Source organism: Solea solea, chromosome 1, assembly GCF_958295425.1.
Source record: "Solea solea chromosome 1, fSolSol10.1, whole genome shotgun sequence".
Taxonomy (NCBI): domain Eukaryota; kingdom Metazoa; phylum Chordata; class Actinopteri; order Pleuronectiformes; family Soleidae; genus Solea; species Solea solea.
This window is the reverse complement of record NC_081134.1, coordinates 9,145,526-9,168,500: the sequence shown is the minus strand read 5'-3', so window position 1 is coordinate 9,168,500 and position 22,975 is coordinate 9,145,526. Positions and strand designations below refer to the sequence as shown.

Here is a 22,975-nt window from a genome sequence, read left to right as displayed (position 1 = left end):
TAGATTTTAAAACAGAGCCACATTCTTACAAACTGAAGTGAGTTGATGTATGTGCAACATGGCAGAGAGAATTAAAGTAAAACAGTGAAGTCAAGTTGAAGACGTAAAAACAAGCACCAAACTTTAATTTTCCAACACAATGAAAAGGTGCAGTCATGTGACAACACAAAGGGTCTTCATTTACAGTTCACTCTTCAACAGCAACATGCCAGATTAAGACCGTACGAGCAAATTACGTTTTAGTGGACAACATGCAATTTAATCAAAGTTAACCTAGGACATGCAACATTGGAAGAGGATGAGGAGGCCAAACAAATGTCCAAATTAAAAGTCGTTAACATGTCAATGATGACATGCATATAGATACTGATGGTCACCTCACATGGAGAAGGTGTGGCAGAAATACAGCCAGCTTCTCCACAGGTAAGTCGTGTGAATCTGAATTTCATCACCTGTCCATCTGTGTTTTCAACAAACCTGGTTTAGTTCATGTTTGTTTTGGCATGATAAAAAAATAAATAAATTAGTAACAAAAATAAAAATAACAAAACCAACTTCAGTCAAGGTGGCTCTGGTCATGAAGACAAACAGCCATTGTTACATTTGTGCCATGCATTCAAATAATGTGAAACTGGAAAACAACAAAGATCACAAAGAAAGTAAGGACTGTAGAGAGTAACATTTGGAAGTGAATTAGAGGTACTGACTAAATACAAGACACGTGAAAACTTCAACTAAAGTCCATCCAAAACCTGTGAAATGAGACTCTAGATTCACATGATGCAATACTATGTAACTCTTCTATAAGCTTCAGACTGTGGGCCAACAAAAAACAAAAACTATAATAAACAGTCCCACATACTCTTAGATTATCATGTTAAACATACATTATAACGTCTAAGTATGTCATTTGAAATATCAGACTTTCCAAAATACATGTCACAATATCTTTCACCAAAAGTCTCAAGTGGTGACAACTATGATCGAGCTTCTGTTCAACCATTCATCCTCAAATGGGGCCTTAGAAGTTTTTATGACTCTGTAGTGTAGTGAATAAGTCGACAGACATGAAAACACAAGCTTGTGACTTCAATTACAACAGTCTCACTTAACTGCAATGATCGAAACCATTATTGCACTTTACTTCAGGGCTAGGATCTTTGACAAGCCGTCTGAATTCGGCTTATTTGATGCTTTTAGCGACAGTGTAGACACTTGAGAGAATCCCAGTATGCTAGCTTTAGCAGCTTCAGGATGAGCAGAAAAGACTCACAACGTCATCCAAATAATAAGCTGCTTACGGGACATTTCACTCTTTTGCACTTACAAAAAGACATTAAGAACAATGAAAACAAAATTGTCTCTCTCTGTTCAGAAGGAGTTGTCCTCAGATTTGGAGACAAAGGTGTTTTTCGAACATTTTCCTATTTTTTTAGAGCTACAGTAATTCCGTCACACGTGTTTTGCAGACTAACGTTGAGAAAGACCTGCCTTAAAGACAGACCACCTACACTCGCTTGCATCACTTAAAAACCTCCACGAAAACAGCTTTTACTTAGAAAACTTTCCAACTCAAAACTCGGAAACAAAAGTGAATGACCAGTGGCTGTGTAATCCTCGCACATCATTTCAACGCCACAAGCACTTTTGAGTTCACTCGAAAGGGCAAACGGTGTTTTGCCGCTCATCTCTCCTGGATGCTTGGGGTGTGATCAAATGCAGAACCTCGATTCAAGTTTTGAGAAAAGTTGCCATGTCAACTGCTTCACGGGTTGTGTCCCCTATTGTTTTCTCTTGCTCTCTCTCCAAGTCACAGAGGACAACTTGTTGAGTTAGCTTGGAGGACTTTAGTGTGAGACTTCTCTTCTTCTCCATCCTTCTCAGCTTCTGGAGCAAGATTTACGACCATACCATCTGGAGATGCCCCAGATTCAGGGGCACACGGGGGACAAAATGACACAGTCATCCTTCTCCCCACTCCAGAATTGTTTGGGCCATCCACCCTCCTTGACCTGTCCAAGGTCTTGCCTCTCTAACTGCGCTGCTCTGACGACGACGACAAGCTTTCTCCTTTGCCATGTCTTCTTCGCATGCGAGCAGCAGTGGCTCGTCTCCTCCACCTGCCTCCTCGCTCCCTTCTCTTGCTCTCTTCCTGTCCAGCTCTACTCCCTTTCTTGCTCTCACTCTTGTGATTGGTTGGTTTCTCACGGTCTCTCTCCTGTTACTTTCACACAGTGGTGCTTCGGTTGTAGCAGTGGAAAACGGGTACCCATGTTTGTTCTTTTTTGTTATTACCCAGATTAAAATACCAATGAACTAAGCTTTACACGGGCCTAGATCATTTCCAGCAATCTGTAAGACGAAAAATACAGAAATATTTATACACATAAACATTAGATCAAAACAGACATCAGCAGTTGGATCATGTAGGAATGATGTGGTTTGCTTTCTTTCTGAGAGTGAGATGTGAAGGTAAACTATAAATAGTAGACAGTTAGTTAGCTTTAAGTGTACAGCTTAAAGCTAGTCTAGCTCTGCACAATGTTACCAAATTCTACAACTCAATTGATGTTGTCGTTTTGTTTAATATGGTAAAGAAAAGTAGTTATAAATTCATGGATATTTATGTGTGAGGCTATTTTTTGGCCAAGAACCTTGACGTCCTGGAGTCTACACTTAGTGCCTGGCAACAAGCAACAAATAGCATATTATTTTTTTTACATGTTGGTTTTGTATGGAAAAAAAAACCCCAGTGGGCCAGGCCAAGCCTTTTTTCCTCTTCAAAGTGCTAGGCTAACTGCCTCACTCCTCGAGTTTCTCATTTAGCATACTTTCTTATATAATTCTCAGAAGGAACACAAATGGCAGACTACTCCTTTAATTTCAGTGAGTCAGCTAAGTCTACAGTGGAATGTCTTACACTCTAGTACTGGGACAGTCCAGTCACACCACCCTGCTGGTAGGCCCGCTCCCCCTGGTAGGTGGAGTCCTGGGACAGAGCCACATCAATCTGGGACTTGAACTCATCTCCTAGGTAACTGTCCTATAATGGGACAAACAGAATGTGAGAGAGAGCAGTTAACTGTTGTTCCCTCACGTCTTTCCAGGCGGAAAAGAAGTGAGTGAGGTTTTAGATGAAGAAGAAGTCTTAACTCGAAGAGGAAAACTGGACAATACTTAGGAAGGTGTGTAGACGATTCTGGCCTTGTTTACTGTTTAGGAAAGTGCACTTAGTACTAGGGATGGGCATTTCAAGAAAATAAATTCTCTATTTTGTATATCTACATACACACATATACCAATGCCCCGCAGCAGAGTGGGTTTCCCTCACACTAACTTCACCTTTGTCTTTTTGAAGCAGACAAATGCATCAGTGCTCGAGCCAAAAGTACATCACAGACCTTACATCAAATTCAGTCATTATCTTGTTAGAGGAAAAATTCTCCACTTCAAGAACAAGCAAAACAGTAGCGCATGAAAGCTACTGAGAGTAACGCGGGGTTCACAGCATGTTGACCTGTGAGCTATGAAGATGAAATGCTTTCAAGATGCATTCAGTGACTCTGGAAAATGTAATCACTTTAGCAAACACAGACATATTTGCTGCTGCTGTCCCCACAAATTAGGTAGTAGTGAAGAAAGAAATAATTTTGTTAATCAATGCAACCACTGATAAAACATATAGTATTTAATATAATCATGAAGTCACCTAAACTGCTAAATTTTTTATAATCAAAACAACTAATCTAATAATAATAATCATAAAAAAGAGCAGGGAACAAACCTGGGAGAGTTCAGGCTGGGAGAGCCCAGGCTGACTCATCTGTGATGGTTGGCTCATGTTCATGTAACCTTGTGTCAAAGGTCCCTGGGAGAAGGACTGGGAGCCCAGGTCCTGGCTGGCCTGGCTGACGCTCATATGTCCTCCGTGCCCACGGTCCATTCCTCCATTCCCTCCACCTATGTTGCTGCGGTTTCTTTGGCGGCCACCTCTAGACCCACCTCCACCTCCACCTCCACCGCTTGCCTTGCCCTTCATACCTCCACCGCGACCTGGATGCCATAAAGGTCACATCATAGGTGAGAAAAGTGTTTGCCTACAAGAACTACACAGTTCTGTCCAGTTTTATATGTTTCTCACCTCCTGTGGGCCCGTTCATCTGTCCCATGTAGCCAGAGGGAGGTATAGGAGGCATCACAAGGTTGAAGGGGATGGGAATGTTCATGGAGCTCATAGGACCTGGGCCCGTGCCAATCATACCGATCTGGTCATGGGTCTGGAAGTACATGTTAGACATACGCCCTGTAGTGGAAGAAAATATTATTATTTTTCATTTCTTTATATACCATTCAGTTGTGTGCTAAACTGTTTTCTTTTTGAAGACACGCATGTTCAAACTGGCAGTGCTGATGTCCAGTGCAAGTACTCTGTAATGAAAGTTTGTAACATTTAAGATGTTTTTAATAATGCCTTACCATTACTGCTGCGGTCATAGACAGACCCAGGAATGAGAGCCTCCCTGGCATCATACATGGCAGTGCTCATGAAACGACCCCCCTGTAAAACAAACGCAAACAAAGTAATGAAATGTTATTTTCAACTGCTATTTGAGACACATTTGGGGCAGATCTCTCACACACACACACACACATACACACGGAGAGCGTCTAAACTCACAGGGTTGATGGTGTTGACCAACTTGCGAGGCTTGCTGAATTGCATGAGGCTCTCCCTCAGGTTGTTGAGAGGGCCTTCGACCAGAACCTTTTGCTCCTTGTAGTAGTTGAGCAGGTGGTTCCACAGCGGCTGCTTGGACAAGGCCTTAGGGTTTCCCACGATAATCACACCATACCTGTGTATGATAGGTACAACAATTACTACCGGCAAGTTACATAGTCATAATAGAAATTGTGATTATTGTGATTATTATTATTATTTCTTTTTGTCGTTTCACCTGGCCCTGGTGAGTGCCACATTTAGACGTCGGGGATCATTAAGGAAGCCGATGCCCTGGTGCTCATTGGCTCTTACACAGGACAGGATGATGAAGTCTTTCTCTCTGCCTTGAAAGGCATCCACACTGGCTATCTCCACTTCCTGCATAAAGCATGAAGTGAGTAAACAAACAACTACAAACTATAGGTTCTTGAGTCATTTTAGCCTCCTCTTATTGTGAAAGTGCAGATCATTTTGAGTAGTTATGAAACTTCCTTCTAATTAAATGTGCAATTAATCATTTACATTGCAAAAAAATAATTACCTGGTAGAGTTTGGTGTGGAGGGAGCCACTGAACTGCATGTATTGGACCAGGTATGACCTCTGACCCTCGTAGGGGGTAATGATGCCGATTTGATCAGGTTTAGCTCCAGCCTTCAGCAGCCGCGTGGTTATTTTCTCCACATTTGCTGCCTCTGTCCTGCATTACCAAGTAGGGTCATAATACCATGAGGAACATGATGCATAATAACTCCTCTTGATAAAGAACTGAATTACGTTAGACTGCAAAACTGTGCATTTGAACACCTGCACAATATTAAATGGCAGCAGTGGTTGTACGTGCACGAGAAAGATGTAAAAATGGCTATTCAATAGAATTAAACGCATACGGATCAAGATTCAATTCAAACCTGTTGAGATAGGATGTTCCAGAGCTGGCAATTTCCTCTTGGCCTTGTGTGACGTAAAAGAACATCGGCTTGTCCGGCTGTGGCCACTGGAAGTCGAAGCCTTTCTTCATACGATCAGCTGTAGAGGGAACATATACATATACAGTATATATGACTGAAGACTGGTGTCACGTATGAACACCTTAGCACAACAATTATTCCTTCTTCAAAGAGGAAGCCAGTCAGGATAAACTTCAGGCTACTACCCATTGTGTTCTTAAAAGTGTAGAATTGTTGAAAAATAAAAATCATTTGGTTTTCACAGTAAGATGTGATAGAATATTTAGCTTCCTCTTGAAACCTCAGCAAGATGTTTTGAAAAGTATTTGATGGCCACAAAATGTATTTTTCATGCATAGGTTTATGGTTATCTTACCAGCAGTGACTCCATTTTGCAGCGAACCTTCATAGAAGATGTTGGAAGGGAAGGCGCTGAGTGCTGGGTGCATACGATACTGGACCTGCAGACGAATGGGCCGGATCCCCAGAACTACCAGACGCTCAAACAGAGACTGGGACAGACCTGCTTTAGCTGCCTTCTTACACATCACCACAGGACCCAGCTGGCAGTGATCACCCACCAAAATCAACTACAAAAACACAGATGATCATGAAGTCATGATTCCAAAATAATTATTACTTGTTAGACGTCATCGCTGTGGAATCAAAACTATCAGCATATAGTGACTCTCCAACCTGCTTTGCCCCCAGGACGACAGGCACCATGCACTCTGGTTCAGTGGCTTGCGTGCTCTCATCGATCAGGATTGAACGGAACTGCATCTTGGCCAGACGAGGATCCCCCGCCCCGACACAGGTGCAACAGATCACATCAGCATTCTGGGAAACGAGAGGAGATATGGCGGAGATGTTTGACAAAACTCACTCTTTTTAGCAGGTGGATTAACATAAAAACCATTAGGAACTTGACTGTTACTCTTCAGTCTAAGCTGATGTACTGATGTTATTTCTAGCACCATCAAAAAATGAATTCCTCATACCATAAGCAGCTCCCTCTCAGCAGTGCGTCGCAGAGCTCGGTAGCGCTTCTCGTCAGAGGACGACAGCTCGCCAGTCTCATCCTTCAGCTGCTGGAGCTTCTGAAGCTCTGGCATACTGCAGATTTGAATGATTTAACCTGAGATCAGTGGTCTGATTCATAGAAATAACTATTGCAGTATTAATGAAGTATTAATTCAAGTTCTGAAATAATCGTTATAATAGTAATAATAGTTTGTAAATTTAAGATAGAAGTAAATCAAGTTTCATCATTAGTGGGACAAACTGGGGCCAAGCAAAACTTAACCATAGACACAAAACTTAGTCATTTTTAAAAAATAATTATTGATGGTATCACCTCTCCATGTTACGGGTCTGGTTGTGCAAAGCCAGGAAGGACACAGGTGAGTCAATGGCTTCTCTGCTCTTGGCACACAGCCTCACCACCTTGAGTCCCGTCTGGTGGATCTTCTCTGTGAGCTGGTCGACAGCAATGTTACTGGGAGCGCACACCAGCACCGGCCTGAGGAGAGACAAGAATCAGCACAGTTTTTTGACACGACATCCTGAAAGGCAGAAGACCTTTTCAAATCTGATATTAACAGCTCCAACTTCCAGTGTGAACACAGCCAAGACGCTTTGAGGACACACTTGAGATCTGATTATTTAGACTCTGTGGACCAATTCTTCTAGCTGTGAAATAATATACATTTATGTGCAAATGGTTTAGCAAAGCAAGTTCCGATAAGGATGCACAGCAATATGGTCTTTAAAGGTCCAGACACTTAAAATAATAATAAAAAAAAAAGAGTAAAAACATTTACTCAGTATGTGTCTTACCCGTTACCCTGTTTTGCTAGGTGGTAGACAATGGTAGCAGAGGTTACAGTCTTCCCTGTGCCGGGAGGTCCCTGGATCAGACTGAGGGGGCGCTGCAGCACTGTCTTCACAGCATAGACCTGCATGACATTAAAACATTTAATACATAATAATTTTGGATGGATTGCAAATTACTTGTCTTTCTAACTCACCTGGGAGTGGTTCAGATCAGGCAAGCCTTGCGCAGTGAAGCGTTTAGGCAGCTGACACTTGATGACCACATCTTCTACCTCATGTCCTAAAAGTTTATGATAGATGTAACCTGACACTGAGGTCTCATCCACAGCAAATGTCTTCAGGGCACTCTGCATTCTTCATGATGGAAACAGGAATAGGGTGGTTTATAAAAAAAAAAAGCCTTATCTTACAATTAATGAATTCATTTACTTTGAAAGATTGTTGTTTTATCATCAGTGGTGTGAAACAGAAAAAGTGGAAACGCTTGACTAATGACACTGTTATTTCAGACACAATTCAATACATGAAAACTAACATTTTTGACAACAGATTACTGTCATTAAACAGAAAATTTAGTGTTTCAAGCTTTGATTATAGAGCAAAAAAGGTTATAATGTGTGTGCTTCTTGTGAATACCTGTCAAAGGAAGTAGATTTCCACACAAAGTCGACCTGAAAGTTGTGTGGAATCTCCACTGGTGCACCGGCACTGCTCCTCAACTCTATGGCAATCTCATCACCATAGTCTGGTATAGTAACTCAAGGAAAAAAAATTATGCCTTCAATAAATATACTGTAGTTTCTGTCATAGCTGCAGTACTACTTTGTATGCCTACTGTCTGTATACTACTGTATATAAATAACCTTTCTTCACAGTTTGTCAGTGTTGTTGTAGTTTTCCACAGCTGCCATTAGATGTCACTGAAACACCAATGTTAGTGGTGGGAAATTCAACTTTCATTTAAAATTTATCACATGTTTATATAGAAGCTCATGCACCTGTGTCAAACTTTGTAAGACACACATAAAGATACTGTCAGGGACTTTGATGACATGTCCAATTCCTTTCCATGGAGGAGCCAGGTCTCCTTTGTACCTCAGGCAAATTTCATCTCCCTGCATCAGTCGCATATCTAGAAGACAACAGACACAAAAAAAGAACTTTGTTCAAAATGTACCTGTGCATGTTGTAAAGAAAGCTCTACAGGCAAAGTTGAAAAAAAGATTCACCTAGTGACTTGGTGGGTATTTGTGTGTTGGAGTACTTTAGCAGGTGTGTATGTCACTATTACAGCTGCAAGATACAGTCATAAAACATTCCAGGTGTGTGGTTGTCTTTTTTCTCTTCTGACTCACTGTGTTACAATAACATGAATGTAAATCTACAAATAAGTCAATACCTGAGTCTGTCTTCGGCAGACTGAAATATGCAATCCTCTTCTTATTCAGTCCCAAATCCCATCTGACTGTAATGTTGTCTTGGGTCTATTAGAAAGTGACAGAAAATTACATTTTAAATGCTTTAACAGCAGCAGATACCATCTTTAATTCAATATTATTACAGGCAAAAAAACACAATTTGCTCAGTAGAACAAAAATTAACAGTAAAGTTTATCTCACCAACAAATTAAAGACATTATTAATGATCCATAAAACATGACTGTCAAACAAATGTAATGTTATGAAATAAAATTTTGAATTTTATACACATTTGTTTACCTGAGACTCTTTGAGTTTCTTGTCATAGTCAGCTTCCAACTTCACCAGAGGACCAAAGATGTTTTGGTACTGATAAGCATCTTCATAACGGAGCAGGACGTGCTGGGGCTCCTCATCCACACCAGGCTTCTCTAGATCCTCCAAGGTCGCAGTGGGATTATCCTGCCAAAGAAGAAAAGAAGAAGAACTTATGGAAAACAGTGGGAGAGAAACAGCAGTGAACAATACCTTAATTAAAAAGCATGCCGTCGCATCAACGCCGAGTTAAACGCTTCTCAAAACTAGGCTGAAATATCCCCGCATGTGAACAAACTGTCACTCATCCTCCATGAATCGGGTAACACAGCTGTGCTATCTCTCAAGTGACATCATTATTGCAATATTCAGCAACGCTATCGCATATCGCATATCGCATGACTTCCTAATATCGTTCAGCCCTAGTCTGCAGTGGAGATAAGTTAAAATATAGACTGCTGAAAGAGGAGAGGAAGTTGACAACAGACTGTGAAAGACATGCTTGTGTAGATACTTTTCCATTTTATACACTAGAGGTCCCTGTTATACATATTTTGCATACAGTATATCTCTTTTAACATTAGTAATGTTAGGCTTTGGGCACATAAAAGAGAAGAGAAATGACATTCTATCAATAAACGTCTATGAAACTGGAAACTACAAAAAGTAGCACTGAAGAGAAAGAAATAGCTCAGCAAACATGCACTTTATGTATTTAAAGAAGCCCTACCCATGTTCCAGTTTAAATGATGTGGGTTAAACATATTTACATGCTGTAGTACAATAGTGGGCGTGTGTGTGTGTGACGATAGCCGCATTACCTTCCAGAGTTCCTCCAGCTTGTTGATCTGCTGGGCAGTGATCTGGCGGGCACGAAGCTGCTCCTGCTCTGAGGGGATCTTGACCAGCCAGGACAGGAAGCAGCGGTCCTGGATGAGAGGCTGCCACTGTGAGCTGTCCCAGTTGATGTCTTTCAGGCTGCTCTGACTGGCACATGGCTGCCTGCATTACAACCACAACCAAAATGTCAAATGTACCTGTGAAATTGTCTGCTCTCATCAACCGAAATTCAGAGGGTATGGCCACGTCAGGCACTTGTACAAACATGACCTCACCTGCATAGTAGCACCACTACAGAATCAGCTTTAGCAGGAATGAAGCCCAGCAGGAAGACATTGCGACAACCACAGTTGTAACACTCCAACAGTGTTTCCCCCAGAGGGCCATCTTTATGCAGCGTTACCTCTTTGGACTTTGCTCTCACCAGGTGGTTTACAATGTGGCTGCAGATGAAAATAATGATAAATAATGCCCCAGGTAGGAAAAAAAATTGAAAACGACTACAGTGCTAAACACGGGAGTATAAACAGGTTTGTTTGTAGGTGTTTCTTTTTTCCCTTTTCCCTAGCATTTTGTTTTTGCACACACGGTAGGATAAACAAGTCTGGATGATTTTTGTTTTATTCAGATTTAACTAAAACAGAAATCAAGAAATATGAAAGATGCACTGAAGACAAGTAATGAAAATGCTTAATGCAAAGAATCCTTCACCACAGATGGAATGTTTTCAGTGCTGTTTGTCTTCCTGTCAGCAAGATAATGACTGAACTAATTCTCTTAACACTTTGGGCTGAGGTAGAACTGAATCACTTTTCAATTCAAATCTGGATAATGAGCAGGATTTTAGTGTTGGTAGCTGTATGGGTGCTTGGAGTGCTATCTTATTTTATATATCAAGTATAACATATGTACACATAATAGTAATATGACTGCATTATTACTGTGTACTGTACTATTGTAAGGACTGTACATTGTAATATGATTTTCTAGTTCCAGCTCATTTAGTTAAGAGTCACCAGAGAGGATCAATTAATCTGATAATTCCCTGTATTTTACCTGCCAGATGTGTTTCCACGGCCGTTACAAAACCACTTCTTGCTGGTATTGCAGTAAACCACACAGGCTGGATCATGAATCCCACAATAACTGCAACAAAGCAGAGTCAGAAATAAAAAAAACAAATAATAACAAACAAACATGTTATTAGTCTAATCTATTGTATTTTAACACATAACCGGAGCCAGACAAAATAAACTGTGATAAATCCACTATACTGCAGGAATGAATGTCTGCAATTCATCTTACAGCAGTTTAATAGGAGTCTACAGCACATGCTCAATAAAGTCATTCAATAATAAAGTGAACAATCAACCACAATCCTCAGAAACTGCTGACAGACACAAGATGCAAAAAAACTCTTCCTGAATTTAATAGAAATTATTTTTAAGTGTTTGTCTCCCACTTTGACTGCCAGTGTAACAGTCATATTATTCTGGTAGTTTACCTGCATGCATGTACAGGAAGGTCCTTGGTGTAGTAGGTGTCCTCTTCATCCTCCTCAAAGTTCAGCTCTGCCAGCAGTTGACTGGCTTTTATTACAGGGTCATCTCCATTCTGCAGCAATCCGTCTGGACCATTAACCTGAGGAGACAGGATGGAGATGTATCAATATAAACTGAAACTTTATTTTAGCATTGTGTTGGAGAAAGTAATATCACATGACAGAAGGTCCTGGTCAGATCATATATTTGTTTTGCAGTCTAAATTGCTAGATCATTAACAACTGGTGGGCAATCTTGATATCTGTGAAAAAGTAAAATATTTGTATTATTATTTATTATCATATATATGTGACCATTCAAGTCAATGATCTTGAATCTTGATTTTGAAGCTGAATTGAGGAATCTGCTGTTTAAAAACTATTTTGGTCCTGTGCAACATCAGTTCCAGCTGTGGAGACATCGTTACTAGAGTTGAAACAATTAATCGATTACTTATTGATTACAAAATGAATTAATCATAGGTTTGTGGACTAAACAAGACATTTGAGAACATTATCATTTCCAGTTTTGACAAACACAGATCAACATTTTTTAAAGTTTTCTGATATTTTATGGACCAAATGATTAATCAATTAATCAATCAAGAAAATAATCCACTGATTGATCGATTATGAAAATAATCGTTAGTTGCAGCTCTAATCGTTACTGATTACTTCTTTTAAAAGGTACAGTTATTTATTAACTTATTTGGAATGCATATATATTTTAGATACTGCATATTTATTCATTTAAGTATTGAGCTGTCCTTGTGTGATTATAATTATGAGTTGACATTGACAATATTATTTAAACAACACTTACAGGCTGTCTGGTCAACCTGCATTTTGTGTCTACACTGCAGTGCAGGGCTGTTTTCTAAATAAATATAATGAGAACTAATTATCTAATACATGATTCAAGATTGTATTTGTCATTTACAATTATAGTGCCTGGACATTTTTATGCAGGCTTCTTGAGTAAACAGTATCCAAAAGTAATACTATAAAAGTATTTAGTAACTATAAAATATATGAACAAAACCTTAAAAACTATAGCATGCTATGAAACAAAAAATTAAAATTAATAAAATTACATTGTAGGTAGTAGTGCACATTGTACATTTAAATTGCACTTGTTTAGATATATTGCATAAGTCTTTACTTTTCATTCATTTGAGTGCATTCGCCAATTCATTCTAGTGCATTTAGTGGCTTTTATCACGTTTGTGAGAGCATAAAATTTTTACATTTTAAATGATTAAATATTAATCGGATGATGTCGATTATTTTGAAAATGCCTGATTGACAGCTACATCACACTGTTTGTGTTCACTGATCTGTGTGTCAGTTGTTATTATTATTATGAGAAGACACTGACAAATAGTTAGTACTTTAAAGTGTCAGTGGAAAATAAACACAGGGCTGTCTGGCTGTTTGACAGCACTGCTAACTAACTCACTGACAGCCTGTGTTTCTATGGCAATGAAAAGTCTTGGACCAGTTAGCTGTGTCAGCATGCTAACTCTGTGAGCTAGTTAGCTAGCGTTCCATCCAAATGAGTGTGGTACTGAAGCATGGTTACGGAGGAAGGCGTCATCGCGCTAACCCGGGGTAGCCAAGGATGTGTTAGCTAAAATTCACGCTCTGTCAACAGCAACAGAGACTATTGTGTGACACCGCGCTGCCGCTCACGCACCTGGCTGTCGAGCTGGCTTTGGGTCTGGCCTTGGGTCTGGGTCTGGCTTGGCAGGGTGAAGTCGGTGAAATCGTACTCGGAACCCTGGGTATCCGCTCCAAGCAGGTCGGCTTCCTCGGTGTCCAGGAACGTCAGAGTCTGCGAGCTGGGCCCGTACGCCTCCACACTCATGTCTGTGTCGCCTTGTTGACGCTGTTTCTCCGCTTTCAAGGAATATTCCACAGGCTGCTGTTGCTATTCCAAGAGAAAATGAATAACGGAGACAGAGATGGGAAAATGTCAAACGGCGGTGCTATGAGATGGAAGGGGAGAGCGCTTCGTCTGTGGCTGCGTTCCGTTAGTCTCCGCCCCCCTGCAAGTTTCCTTTCCTCCTTCACTACCACTGGTCTTCTGCGGGAAGTCACTTGTAGGGGGCGAGGGAAGGGAAGGAGACAAGTGAAAATGTGAACTGAACGTTTATTATGTAACAAGGTCAAATCTTTAATTTCACCCCATACAACATATTTTTTTGCGCGAATGAGCCGAGACAGAACTTCAAATAGTATTATATATACACATATATGTATATATATATATACATATATATACATATATGTATATATATACATATATAGATAGACATATTATATACATAAGAGGAGAAAGACACTTTCTATTTGCTTTTATTTTGATTATTTCTTATATTCCGGTCTTTATTTTCTAACTTTAGCCGTGAGTCTTTGATTTTCTTTTCATGTCTTTTTTTCAAATTAAAACTTTAAAATTACTCATTTGTAGGTTTTTAAAGATTTTATCCACACATCGTTGACCTCGAACTTAAGACTGCGTCTTATTTTGAAAATAACAGGGTTACGTTTTAGTGTGGACAACCAAATTGGTGCCTTTTACTCTGAAAATTGCTGTGTAGACATACAGGAAGGAACAGGTACTTTTTTATTCATCTGGCATGAAACATTAAAAACTTTAATCATTATAATTTTCTACATTACATTTTGCTGAAGTAAAGATCAAACTGAAGGTGAACCTGTCGTCTCTGTCCATCACAGTGTCACGCAAAGTTTATGAGCCGCAGTTAAACCAGTCCAGGGACACAAAAATCTATATACCAGGTATGAACACAACGACGTCACAGTCGAACTGTGAACAGTCCTCAGTCGACCAGTTTCTGGCGCAATAATTGTCTCAAAAGCACAGCTAATTGTTCAGTATGTCCATATTCTAGGGCTGTGTGTTGTCGCCCTCAGACGAGTATACAAATTCTTCCATTTGCCAAATTATTCAACAAATGTTTTATTTGTACTGTACAAGGAAAAACTAAATTAAAAAGTACAATATGTATAAATAAATGGTAATCACAATGATTACAATTAGAAACTTTTCAAAAATGAGATTATTCATTATTAATTGGGACAAAATATTTTCATTTCAATTTGTTAACAATGTTGTGCTACATTTTTTCCTAACATACACATTTCAGCATGTTTCTGATTTTTACAGACCTCAAAGCTCTGAAGTTTGGGAAGCTCTGACATTCAACCTGAGTACAAAGTAAATTTTGTTTCACAGAATAGGTGTTTTTGATAACACCTATTAATAACCACAAATCTTTTTTTTTTCTTGATCGTTGTATGGAATATTAACATTGTAAATTCTCTCTCTCTTATGTCCACCACTGGAACTTTCTAATCATTTGCTGAAAATGTAGTTCAGCTCTGAGGTTCTTATAAATCCACTACAGGTTTGGAGACATAATGAAATGGATTTACTCTTGTATTTAAAAAGTTGGATAAAAATTGTTCAATGTGAAATATTTGAACTATCCATTTTGGGATCAGTCTTCCTTCTTTAGCTTAATGCAGTTAAACCTCCTTTAATGTTGGAGCAACATCGTGATCCTTCTCTCTGTCCTGCCCTGAACTATCAGTTCAAAACGAGTTCAGCAGGTCTGTCTTACTGTGATGTACAACACCCAGTGTTATCATAACTCACCCGGGTACAAAGGAATCAGAAACGTAATAAAGAACCACACACAGCTAATGCAGTGCATACATTCCTCAACAGACTGCATTATCCGGTGTGTCTTCAGTGATCACTCACTTCACATTTTTTTTCCACCAACTTTTGACATTTCAAACCGCAATAAAAACACAAAAGGAAATGTCAAATCAAATTCATCTTCCTTTAAACAATGTTTGTTTTATGACTAGTTACTTGGTGTGGTTACATTTATTATGCAATTATTTTCTTTGCTGATAGTATCACTCCAGGCCTGGAGGTTGTGTTTAAGGGGCAAATTAGCTCAATTAAACAAAATATAAAATAAAATAAAGGATATCTCTATTCACTAGAAGGAGAAAGCTCTCAAACACAACCTATATGCTATATCCAAATTGCCATGTTTCTGTTGTATCTTGATCTAAATATAGATTTGTAGTGATGGGTCATGTGGATTGTGCTGCTAGAACTATTTAATTAGCAGTATTAGTGGTTAAAAACATATATTAAAAACATAAAATTTCACTTTATGCAGGACTTGAGCTCAGATGACAAACAAATTAAACCTTTAGTGCATTACAGTGAAGTGTTTTAGTGTTTCAGAGCTTCAAAATAGCTCTGCTTTGCAAAGTTACACTACACACACAGACACAATGAGTTAATACAACTGCAAATACTGATTGCATATGCAATATAATATTCCCTGAGATAAACAAGTGAAGATAACTGTGGATTAGATCTAATTTCTCTTGTTATAAAAGGTGACAATGACCTAACTCCAAGAATTCATACCAACAGGACTGGTATAAACTGGTAAGAAGTTAAAGTAAGTGCAGATGTTACCACACACAGTGTGTCACTATATAACTTACAGTTATAGACACACAACTTTGTGAGGTTTTTACCTTATGTAATAATAATAATAATAATAATAATGATAATGCCCAAAAAGGTTGTTGAGTTGAGATCTACCTAATATCCACTGGTGACATCATAGATACAGTATATTCAAACCCACATTTGCACAGAATGACGACAAAAACAGAAGCTGTTGTCAGGGTGTTCAGACACAAGTTGACAACACATGGTAAATTTATGGCATTAATATCTGGTCTTCAGTCAATCTGAAACTATACTGTGGATGTTGCATTGATTAAATCATGACGACAACCCAGTGGTCCCGTTTTTTTTAAAGTCTCCAGGTTGTGAGACGGGTCACTTTTTTTTAGAGGCCATGCTCGTGTTGATGCGTACGATTGCAGAGCTCATTGTGTTTTACGCTCCTCCTCAGTACAATCCAGCTCCAGTAGGCTCAGCATCTCCTGTACGACAGCCTGAAGGGCTCGGCCCAGGTCCCGGCTGCTGTAGGGTTTTCCTAAAGGTGGCACATGGACGAAGGCAGAGTGGCCCCGCCCAAGATACAAAGACGTGTAGTAGGTGTAGTCACACAGATACCTGGCAGAGGCAAGGAAGGGCAGTTATATTATGCAAAGTTCTGTACGGTCACATTCCTGCTTAATCAAACCGGTGTGTGAGACAGAGGATGAGAGGAAGACATTTCACGATGAGATAAGTAATAAAACAATCTTGGTTATCGGTTAAAGAGATATCTATTTTAATTTAAAGTAAATGCGTGCATGGATATTTGTGATAGGAAAAAAACATAATATGCAAATTGTGTCCTTGCAGTAATTAATAATAAGTAATTAAGTAATAAAAAATTACAGTGGGAATAATATACAACTCCTTATGTGAACGTCTTGGGGGGTGTGTTCATAGGTAATAATATAATATTAATAATATAGAAGTCACAGACTAGACCATTTTTCTTTTTGTTTTGTTCAGGAAAAACAAGCCAAGTTCATCAATCTTTTTCATCAGATTACCTATTGGTTGTGCTGAAAAAAGGATATAAGACCCTCTATATTGTACATTCTTATGTGTGTATACATTTTAACATAGTAATGGAAAAAAGCAGCCTAGACGCTCTGTTAAGTAGGCTTTGCAAAGTGACTTGAATAATGTCTTTAAATGTGTACAGACAGTGTGCATGTGCGAGTAAAGAGAAACAGACCTTCCAGCGTCTTTAGATACAGACACGGTCACCCCAATGTCAGAGTCGTTGACCCTTCTGCAGACTAACTCCATGTCCAGCACTGAGTCTATACAGTCGGATCCGTTCTCCATGCAGCACTGAGACGCTGGGCAGAAGCTGCAGTTGTCCAGGCGTCTGTAACCCCTGTTGTGGCCGCACTGCTCCAGAGTGACTGTGGTCGCTAATCCAGAAACACCAACATGGACTACTAACTGTTCACAGGAGGACCACAGAGGTTAGTTTGAGGTTGTCGCTGTGGTTTAATGTGCAGCGTTGTGCGTTTCATGTTGTGTAATAACACCTGTGGCTGCAGCTCTTTCCACAGTGATGGCAGCAGCCTCTCAACAGCCTGGTAATCGACAGGTACCTCACGTACATACAGTTCTACAGCCTCGCCCAGTCCTAATTGTTCCAATTCCTGTGAGCAAACAAACTGTACACTTTATGAAGTACTAGAGTGTCATGTCTGCCATTTAAAGACTCTGGGGACATGTTGGAGTTTTTCTGTTCACACTTTATATTTTAATGAATTTTTGCTCTGCATTTTAGATTTTTCATCAAAGTTTCAATTTTACTTTATTGAGTATTTTCTCTAGATTTACTTTATGCCTTTGTCTGTATTCAAATATAATTCTGTAGGTCTCAGTCTTGTATTAATTAATGTATTAATCTGATTTTTATGTTTGCTTTTGCACCGTACCTCAAAGAGCATAAGGATATTTGTTCGTATGACTCTCAGCCATATCCAACATCCAACCTCACAATGTTCATGATGGGTCCAAAGCAAGGGAACTCTGTGACCTGTGTTGTGTTGTTTTTTAATTATTATGATTTCTCCCAAACTCTGACAGATTAAAGAAGCAAATCCCACAAATTAAACATTGAACTGGCACCTTTGTTAAACATGGACAACCTGGTTACTGATTACCTGCACTGCCACCCAGCTGGAGTTTACTGCGTGTTCTCCAAAAGGCTCAAAGCCTGCAGAGGGGGGAGGGAGGGGGAGAAACATGTATAAAAATGATTCATGTCTGTAGCAGTGGTACAGTGTACAGTGTAGCAGGGTAAATAAAGACTCACTGCATATGCTTATCTGACATGGGAAGCTGTGATAAGGCGCAATATAAAAGGAGACTCTTAATTCAAAGTCTAAAGGTTGCATTGAGTTAAACATTAATTGTCGATCACCGTTGACAGAGAGATGCAGGATGTTTCACAAATGTCTATCACTTATTGTAAAATGGAGACTCCTCCAGAGTCCTGATGCATTTAATGTTATTTAATGTCATATTTAATGTTAATGCTAAAACAGGAGATGGAACTTATCTCCCCTCACTCCTCATAACCCACTGCAGAGAATTATGTTTTTTAATGAACATATTTAAAAAACAAACCCAAGTGCAGCTCAGTATCAAATTGAACTCCATTAAGCTGTAAAAATCGTTTCAGAAGGAATTATCTCTCTCATGCTTCATGTGACAAAAAAAGAAAAGAAAAACAACCTCTCACCTGTTACAATGACTTTCCTCTTATTGGACATTTCCCTCGGGTCTTAACAAAACAACTGTCATAGAGTTAAAATGTGACGCTCAAATGTCTCAAAAATAAATATTCCAAGCTTGACTAGCAGCTGGCGGCTCTCTTCTTCTTCTTCTTCTTCTTCTTCTTCTTCTTCTTCTTCGTCTTCTTCTGGTTCACCGCTCACAGGAAATAACACTCCAAGTACGCGTGGATTATACTGCCATCTATTGTCCCGGCATACACACATACATATACACGTTCACTCACAGCAGTTGACTAAAGTCATAGTGATTAAAAAATGATGAATCAGATCTCAGTTTGGAAAAGTGACTTTTCATTAAATATACATGGACACTGAAAATAATAATCAGAGTAAAAGAGAAGTAAAAATAAAACATATATGTATTCAGTCAGGTTTAAATATATACCATCTTGTGTGTGTGTGTTTGTGTGACTCTTCTCTGGCAGAGCGAGGAGTTAGAGTGTATTTTACACAAACATCTGACACACACACACACACACACACACAGTTACCTGGGTTTAGAGGACAACACTCTCTCAGCCTCTCTGAGCCATTCTAAAGGAACACCTCTTTTTTTTCATTCTTTTTTTTTTCCATTCCTTTTCGCTCTCTGCAGCCCACGCCCCTGGTTTGCAAAATGACTCACACATTCTGGACACTGCATCCTGTGAGGCTCCGAAACTGGCACGGAGGAGACATTTGATTTTCTTGAAAGACTATTATGCGGTGAACATTTCCAATTAATGAAACCTTTGTCTTTTGAGACGCTGAGGATTCAGAGATTTACCTCTGAATCACATCGCACCACAGTGTCACACCTACACACACACACACACACCACCTACACAACCTGCACTGCAGTTGTTACAGCAGCTTCAGCTTCTTCTCCCCTAAACCCAGTCACCTCTCTCTCACTTTCTCTCTCTCCAACTGCCTGCGTCACTGGCTATGTTGGTGTTGCCATGGAAACTAATGATGCCCTCTCTGCTCTGTGGTGCTGATGCAGACAGTCTGCTGACGTCCTCATTGCGTACGGGTGGAATAACAATATTCTACTGTAGTTTCCACCACAAGGCCAAACTCAGTGCTGATGTACTGCATTCTATTCTATTCTATTCTATTCTGTTCTATTCTATTCTTTTTATATTCTCCCACTTTGTTCTATCTATTCTAGGTCCCATTTTATTCTACCTTTAAACAACAGGTAGTGTATTCTTGGTCTAAAGTGCATTTACAGTGTTTATACACTATTGTGTTATCATAAAATAATAATGTATGACCATTTCAGTTAAACCATGAAAACAGTGTGTGTGTGTGTGTGTGTGTGTGTGTGTGTCAGTACATTAATGTACTTTCTCTCACAGAGAACACGTGGCTTCCTCATTCCACTGTCACTGTGTCCTTCCCTTTTTTCGTTCATGCTCAATTTACCCTGAAATATTTTCAGCTTGAGGCGATGTAGCACCTAATTTCACCTCTCTCTCGTAAAGTCTGATCTAATCTAACCTGTTTAACTCAGAATGTATACACTCAGTCGACACTTCGGTTCGATTCTTATTCCATTCCTTCTTTAGTCGCTTCCCTGGCCTGAGCTGGAGAGTCTTTTCAGAAGTGCCTGCTCCTCTGTTCCTCCTTTTCTTGCCTTTCGCCTCTTACACCTTCCCCGCCCAGTCTCTGCTCTCTCTTGGCGACCCTGGGCTTTTTTATGCTATGACATCAAACCACAATGCATTGCACTGTTTGTAGTTTACCTAGAGTCTCCATGGCAATAAAGACCGGCTCGGCCCCTTATTCAAATTGAACCGGAAATCCACGTCATTTTGGGCCAATCTGCGCGCTCTGGAGTGACATAATGGAATTTTTAGGGCTAGAAAGCGAGCGAGGTCTGGCGCTGCGCATAGCAGTCGTGCCATTGGGAAAAGACAATATCAGCCGCGCGCTGAGGAGAGACATAGCAGAGATCCTCAGCCACAACAGCCGCTGAAGTGGTCGCCTGAAAGAGCGGCGGATATTATACACACACTCACACGAAGGATATCAGTGAGCAGGGACACAAAACAACAAGGATCAGCTGATTTCCTCATGTTTGGACGCGTCTGGTCAACAAACGTTAATGCGTAACGCTCAACACTCCCTCAAGTGAGGGTGTAGAATGGAAACAACCCTCTATCCAGGCAGCGAGGTGAACACTCCGAGGGTTTCCAGCACCTTTTCCCACAACACGATGATGAAGAAGGAAGTCAATCTGAACCTGGACCAGAACTCCGAGCTCAAATCCAACCCGCTCCGAGACACAGACGGACTCCTCAACTCTCCAGACTTGGCACTCTTGAAACTAACCTCTCCGGACCTGGAGCGCCTGATCATCCAGTCCAACGGCCTGGTCACCGCCAACAACGCTAACACGAACCCTTCTTCCCAGTTCCTCTACCCGAAGTCCGCCAGCGACGAGCAAGAGTTTGCGGAGGGTTTCGTCAAAGCGCTGGAGGATCTTCACAAGCAGAACCAGCTGAACGAGGCGGGCTGCGTCTCCGTGGACAGACTGGAGCTGCTCGCCTCTTCTAACGCCGTCGGACCCGTCGGGCTCCAGACCTCAGACCTGCCCGTGTACACTACTTTGACCGGTTATGCGGCGAGTCCGCTCGGAGCCACCACCATCAACTACTCCACGGACACCATCCCCTTCCCGCCGCCTCCGTCTCATCTGGCCAGCGCTCAGCAGCAGGCGGCCGCTGCGGCTGTGCTGTCACGACTCCAGTCCGCCGGTGTGGTGAAGGACGAGCCGCAGACCGTACCGGACATGCAGAGCTTCGGGGACAGTCCGCCACTGTCTCCCATCGACATGGACAACCAGGAGCGCATCAAGGCGGAGAGGAAAAAGCTGCGGAACAGGATAGCCGCGTCCAAATGCCGCAAGAGAAAACTGGAGCGGATCTCCAGACTGGAGGACAAGGTCAAGAACCTGAAAACACAGAATACAGAGCTGGCCTCCACAGCCAGTGTCCTCAGAGAACAGGTGGCCCAGCTGAAGCAGAAAGTGATGAACCATGTCAGCAGTGGGTGTCAGCTTTTACCAAACCAGGTCCAGGCTTATTAAACCCCAGTTGTGGTGCTCTTCACGGGCGCTATATGAACATGTTTCGAGGACGTGTTTCAAGGATCATTTTGCCTTTTATAACCTAAAATCCTCTACAGAGACCCTAATGTGAGGCCACTGAGAATGTGTCCTGCACGTGGAAGGCTGTCATTGGCATTGCACTGTACTGAGGTGAACGGGACAAGATGAGAGCTGCACGTCTGTCACCTGGAGAATGACAGCTCCATCAGCAGCATGAACGTGGTGCAGCCTCCTCAGACTCGTGGAAGTCTGGCAGTGCTATGCAGCAAACTTAAATGTCTTCATGTGTTGTGAAGCCATGTAGCCAAAAAACAAACAAAAAGAAAACAACTGCTCTGGCCTGGTGTAGGATGGCATATATCTGTGTGTAAGCTGGACAATCTGAGCAGGAGAGAAACCAAACACCAGGGTGTCACCAAGTGCTGTCACCCACCGTGTAATATAATGCCTTACTTGTTTACAAGCACTTAACAATGACAAAATATAAATATTTTTTATTTTCTAAAACATTTCTTATTTTAAATATGGTCTTATTTGTAGTCGTTCCTCCTTTATTTTGCAAAAAAAGAAATTTAAACTCTGCATGTCTTGTCGCATTTTGTGTACAGTTACCATTGTATTTTATTTTTTTTTATTATGGTGGCTGCTGTGTAGTTCTTCGGTCACAAGACGACCATGAATGTATGTGTACCTGTACTGAATAACCATGTGTATCCATATGTAATGGACATTCAAGTCTCTAGCTGACATTTATTAAATTCACTACATTACTAAAGCTTATGTTTTGTTACTAAGAGGCACTGCTTGCTTTGCTTTACTTATTACTTAAAACCTCTTTTCATGCACAGTTGATACTGTGAGTGTTGCATTAAGAGCAGTACAGGAGCTGAACCAAACCATAGATGGTCAAC

At 40.5% G+C, this 22,975-nt stretch overlaps 3 protein-coding genes across 4 annotated transcripts; 1 reads left to right on the top strand and 2 right to left on the bottom strand.

Annotated features, from left to right (window-relative positions):
• Nucleotides 1-100: 100 nt before the first annotated feature.
• On the bottom strand, nucleotides 101-13,654 carry LOC131456476 (regulator of nonsense transcripts 1-like). Its single transcript, XM_058624844.1, has 24 exons — nucleotides 13,314-13,654; nucleotides 11,582-11,718; nucleotides 11,134-11,223; nucleotides 10,353-10,520; nucleotides 10,059-10,239; nucleotides 9,223-9,384; nucleotides 8,904-8,988; nucleotides 8,538-8,636; nucleotides 8,141-8,249; nucleotides 7,699-7,858; nucleotides 7,508-7,626; nucleotides 7,026-7,190; nucleotides 6,670-6,784; nucleotides 6,365-6,508; nucleotides 6,045-6,258; nucleotides 5,630-5,747; nucleotides 5,262-5,418; nucleotides 4,956-5,098; nucleotides 4,679-4,853; nucleotides 4,477-4,558; nucleotides 4,142-4,303; nucleotides 3,785-4,053; nucleotides 2,921-3,043; nucleotides 101-2,352 (listed from the first exon to the last, which is right to left on the bottom strand). Exons 1-23 carry the CDS (start codon nucleotides 13,482-13,484, stop codon nucleotides 2,924-2,926), a joined length of 3,345 nt encoding a protein of 1,114 aa, XP_058480827.1. The 5' UTR covers nucleotides 13,485-13,654; the 3' UTR covers nucleotides 101-2,352; nucleotides 2,921-2,923.
• Nucleotides 13,655-14,801: 1,147 nt separating this feature from the next.
• LOC131456538 (pyroglutamyl-peptidase 1-like) lies at nucleotides 14,802-19,169 on the bottom strand. Of its 2 annotated transcripts, XM_058624957.1 has the most exons (6): nucleotides 18,913-19,169; nucleotides 18,332-18,384; nucleotides 18,104-18,247; nucleotides 17,705-17,821; nucleotides 17,383-17,615; nucleotides 14,802-16,763 (listed from the first exon to the last, which is right to left on the bottom strand). In XM_058624957.1, the coding sequence occupies exons 1-6, from the start codon at nucleotides 18,941-18,943 to the stop codon at nucleotides 16,574-16,576; spliced, it is 768 nt and encodes a 255-aa protein (XP_058480940.1). In that variant the 5' UTR covers nucleotides 18,944-19,169; the 3' UTR covers nucleotides 14,802-16,573. The 2 variants fall into 2 exon arrangements, with proteins under 2 accessions (XP_058480940.1, XP_058480949.1); XM_058624966.1 differs by lacking the exon at nucleotides 18,104-18,247 and having other exon boundaries at nucleotides 18,913-19,157.
• A 1,646-nt stretch (nucleotides 19,170-20,815) lies between these two features.
• Nucleotides 20,816-22,839, top strand: LOC131456525 (transcription factor JunD-like). The gene has a single exon (XM_058624930.1). The coding sequence runs from the start codon at nucleotides 21,099-21,101 to the stop codon at nucleotides 22,041-22,043; it is 945 nt and encodes a 314-aa protein (XP_058480913.1). The 5' UTR covers nucleotides 20,816-21,098; the 3' UTR covers nucleotides 22,044-22,839.
• The last annotated feature ends 136 nt before the right edge of the window (nucleotides 22,840-22,975 follow it).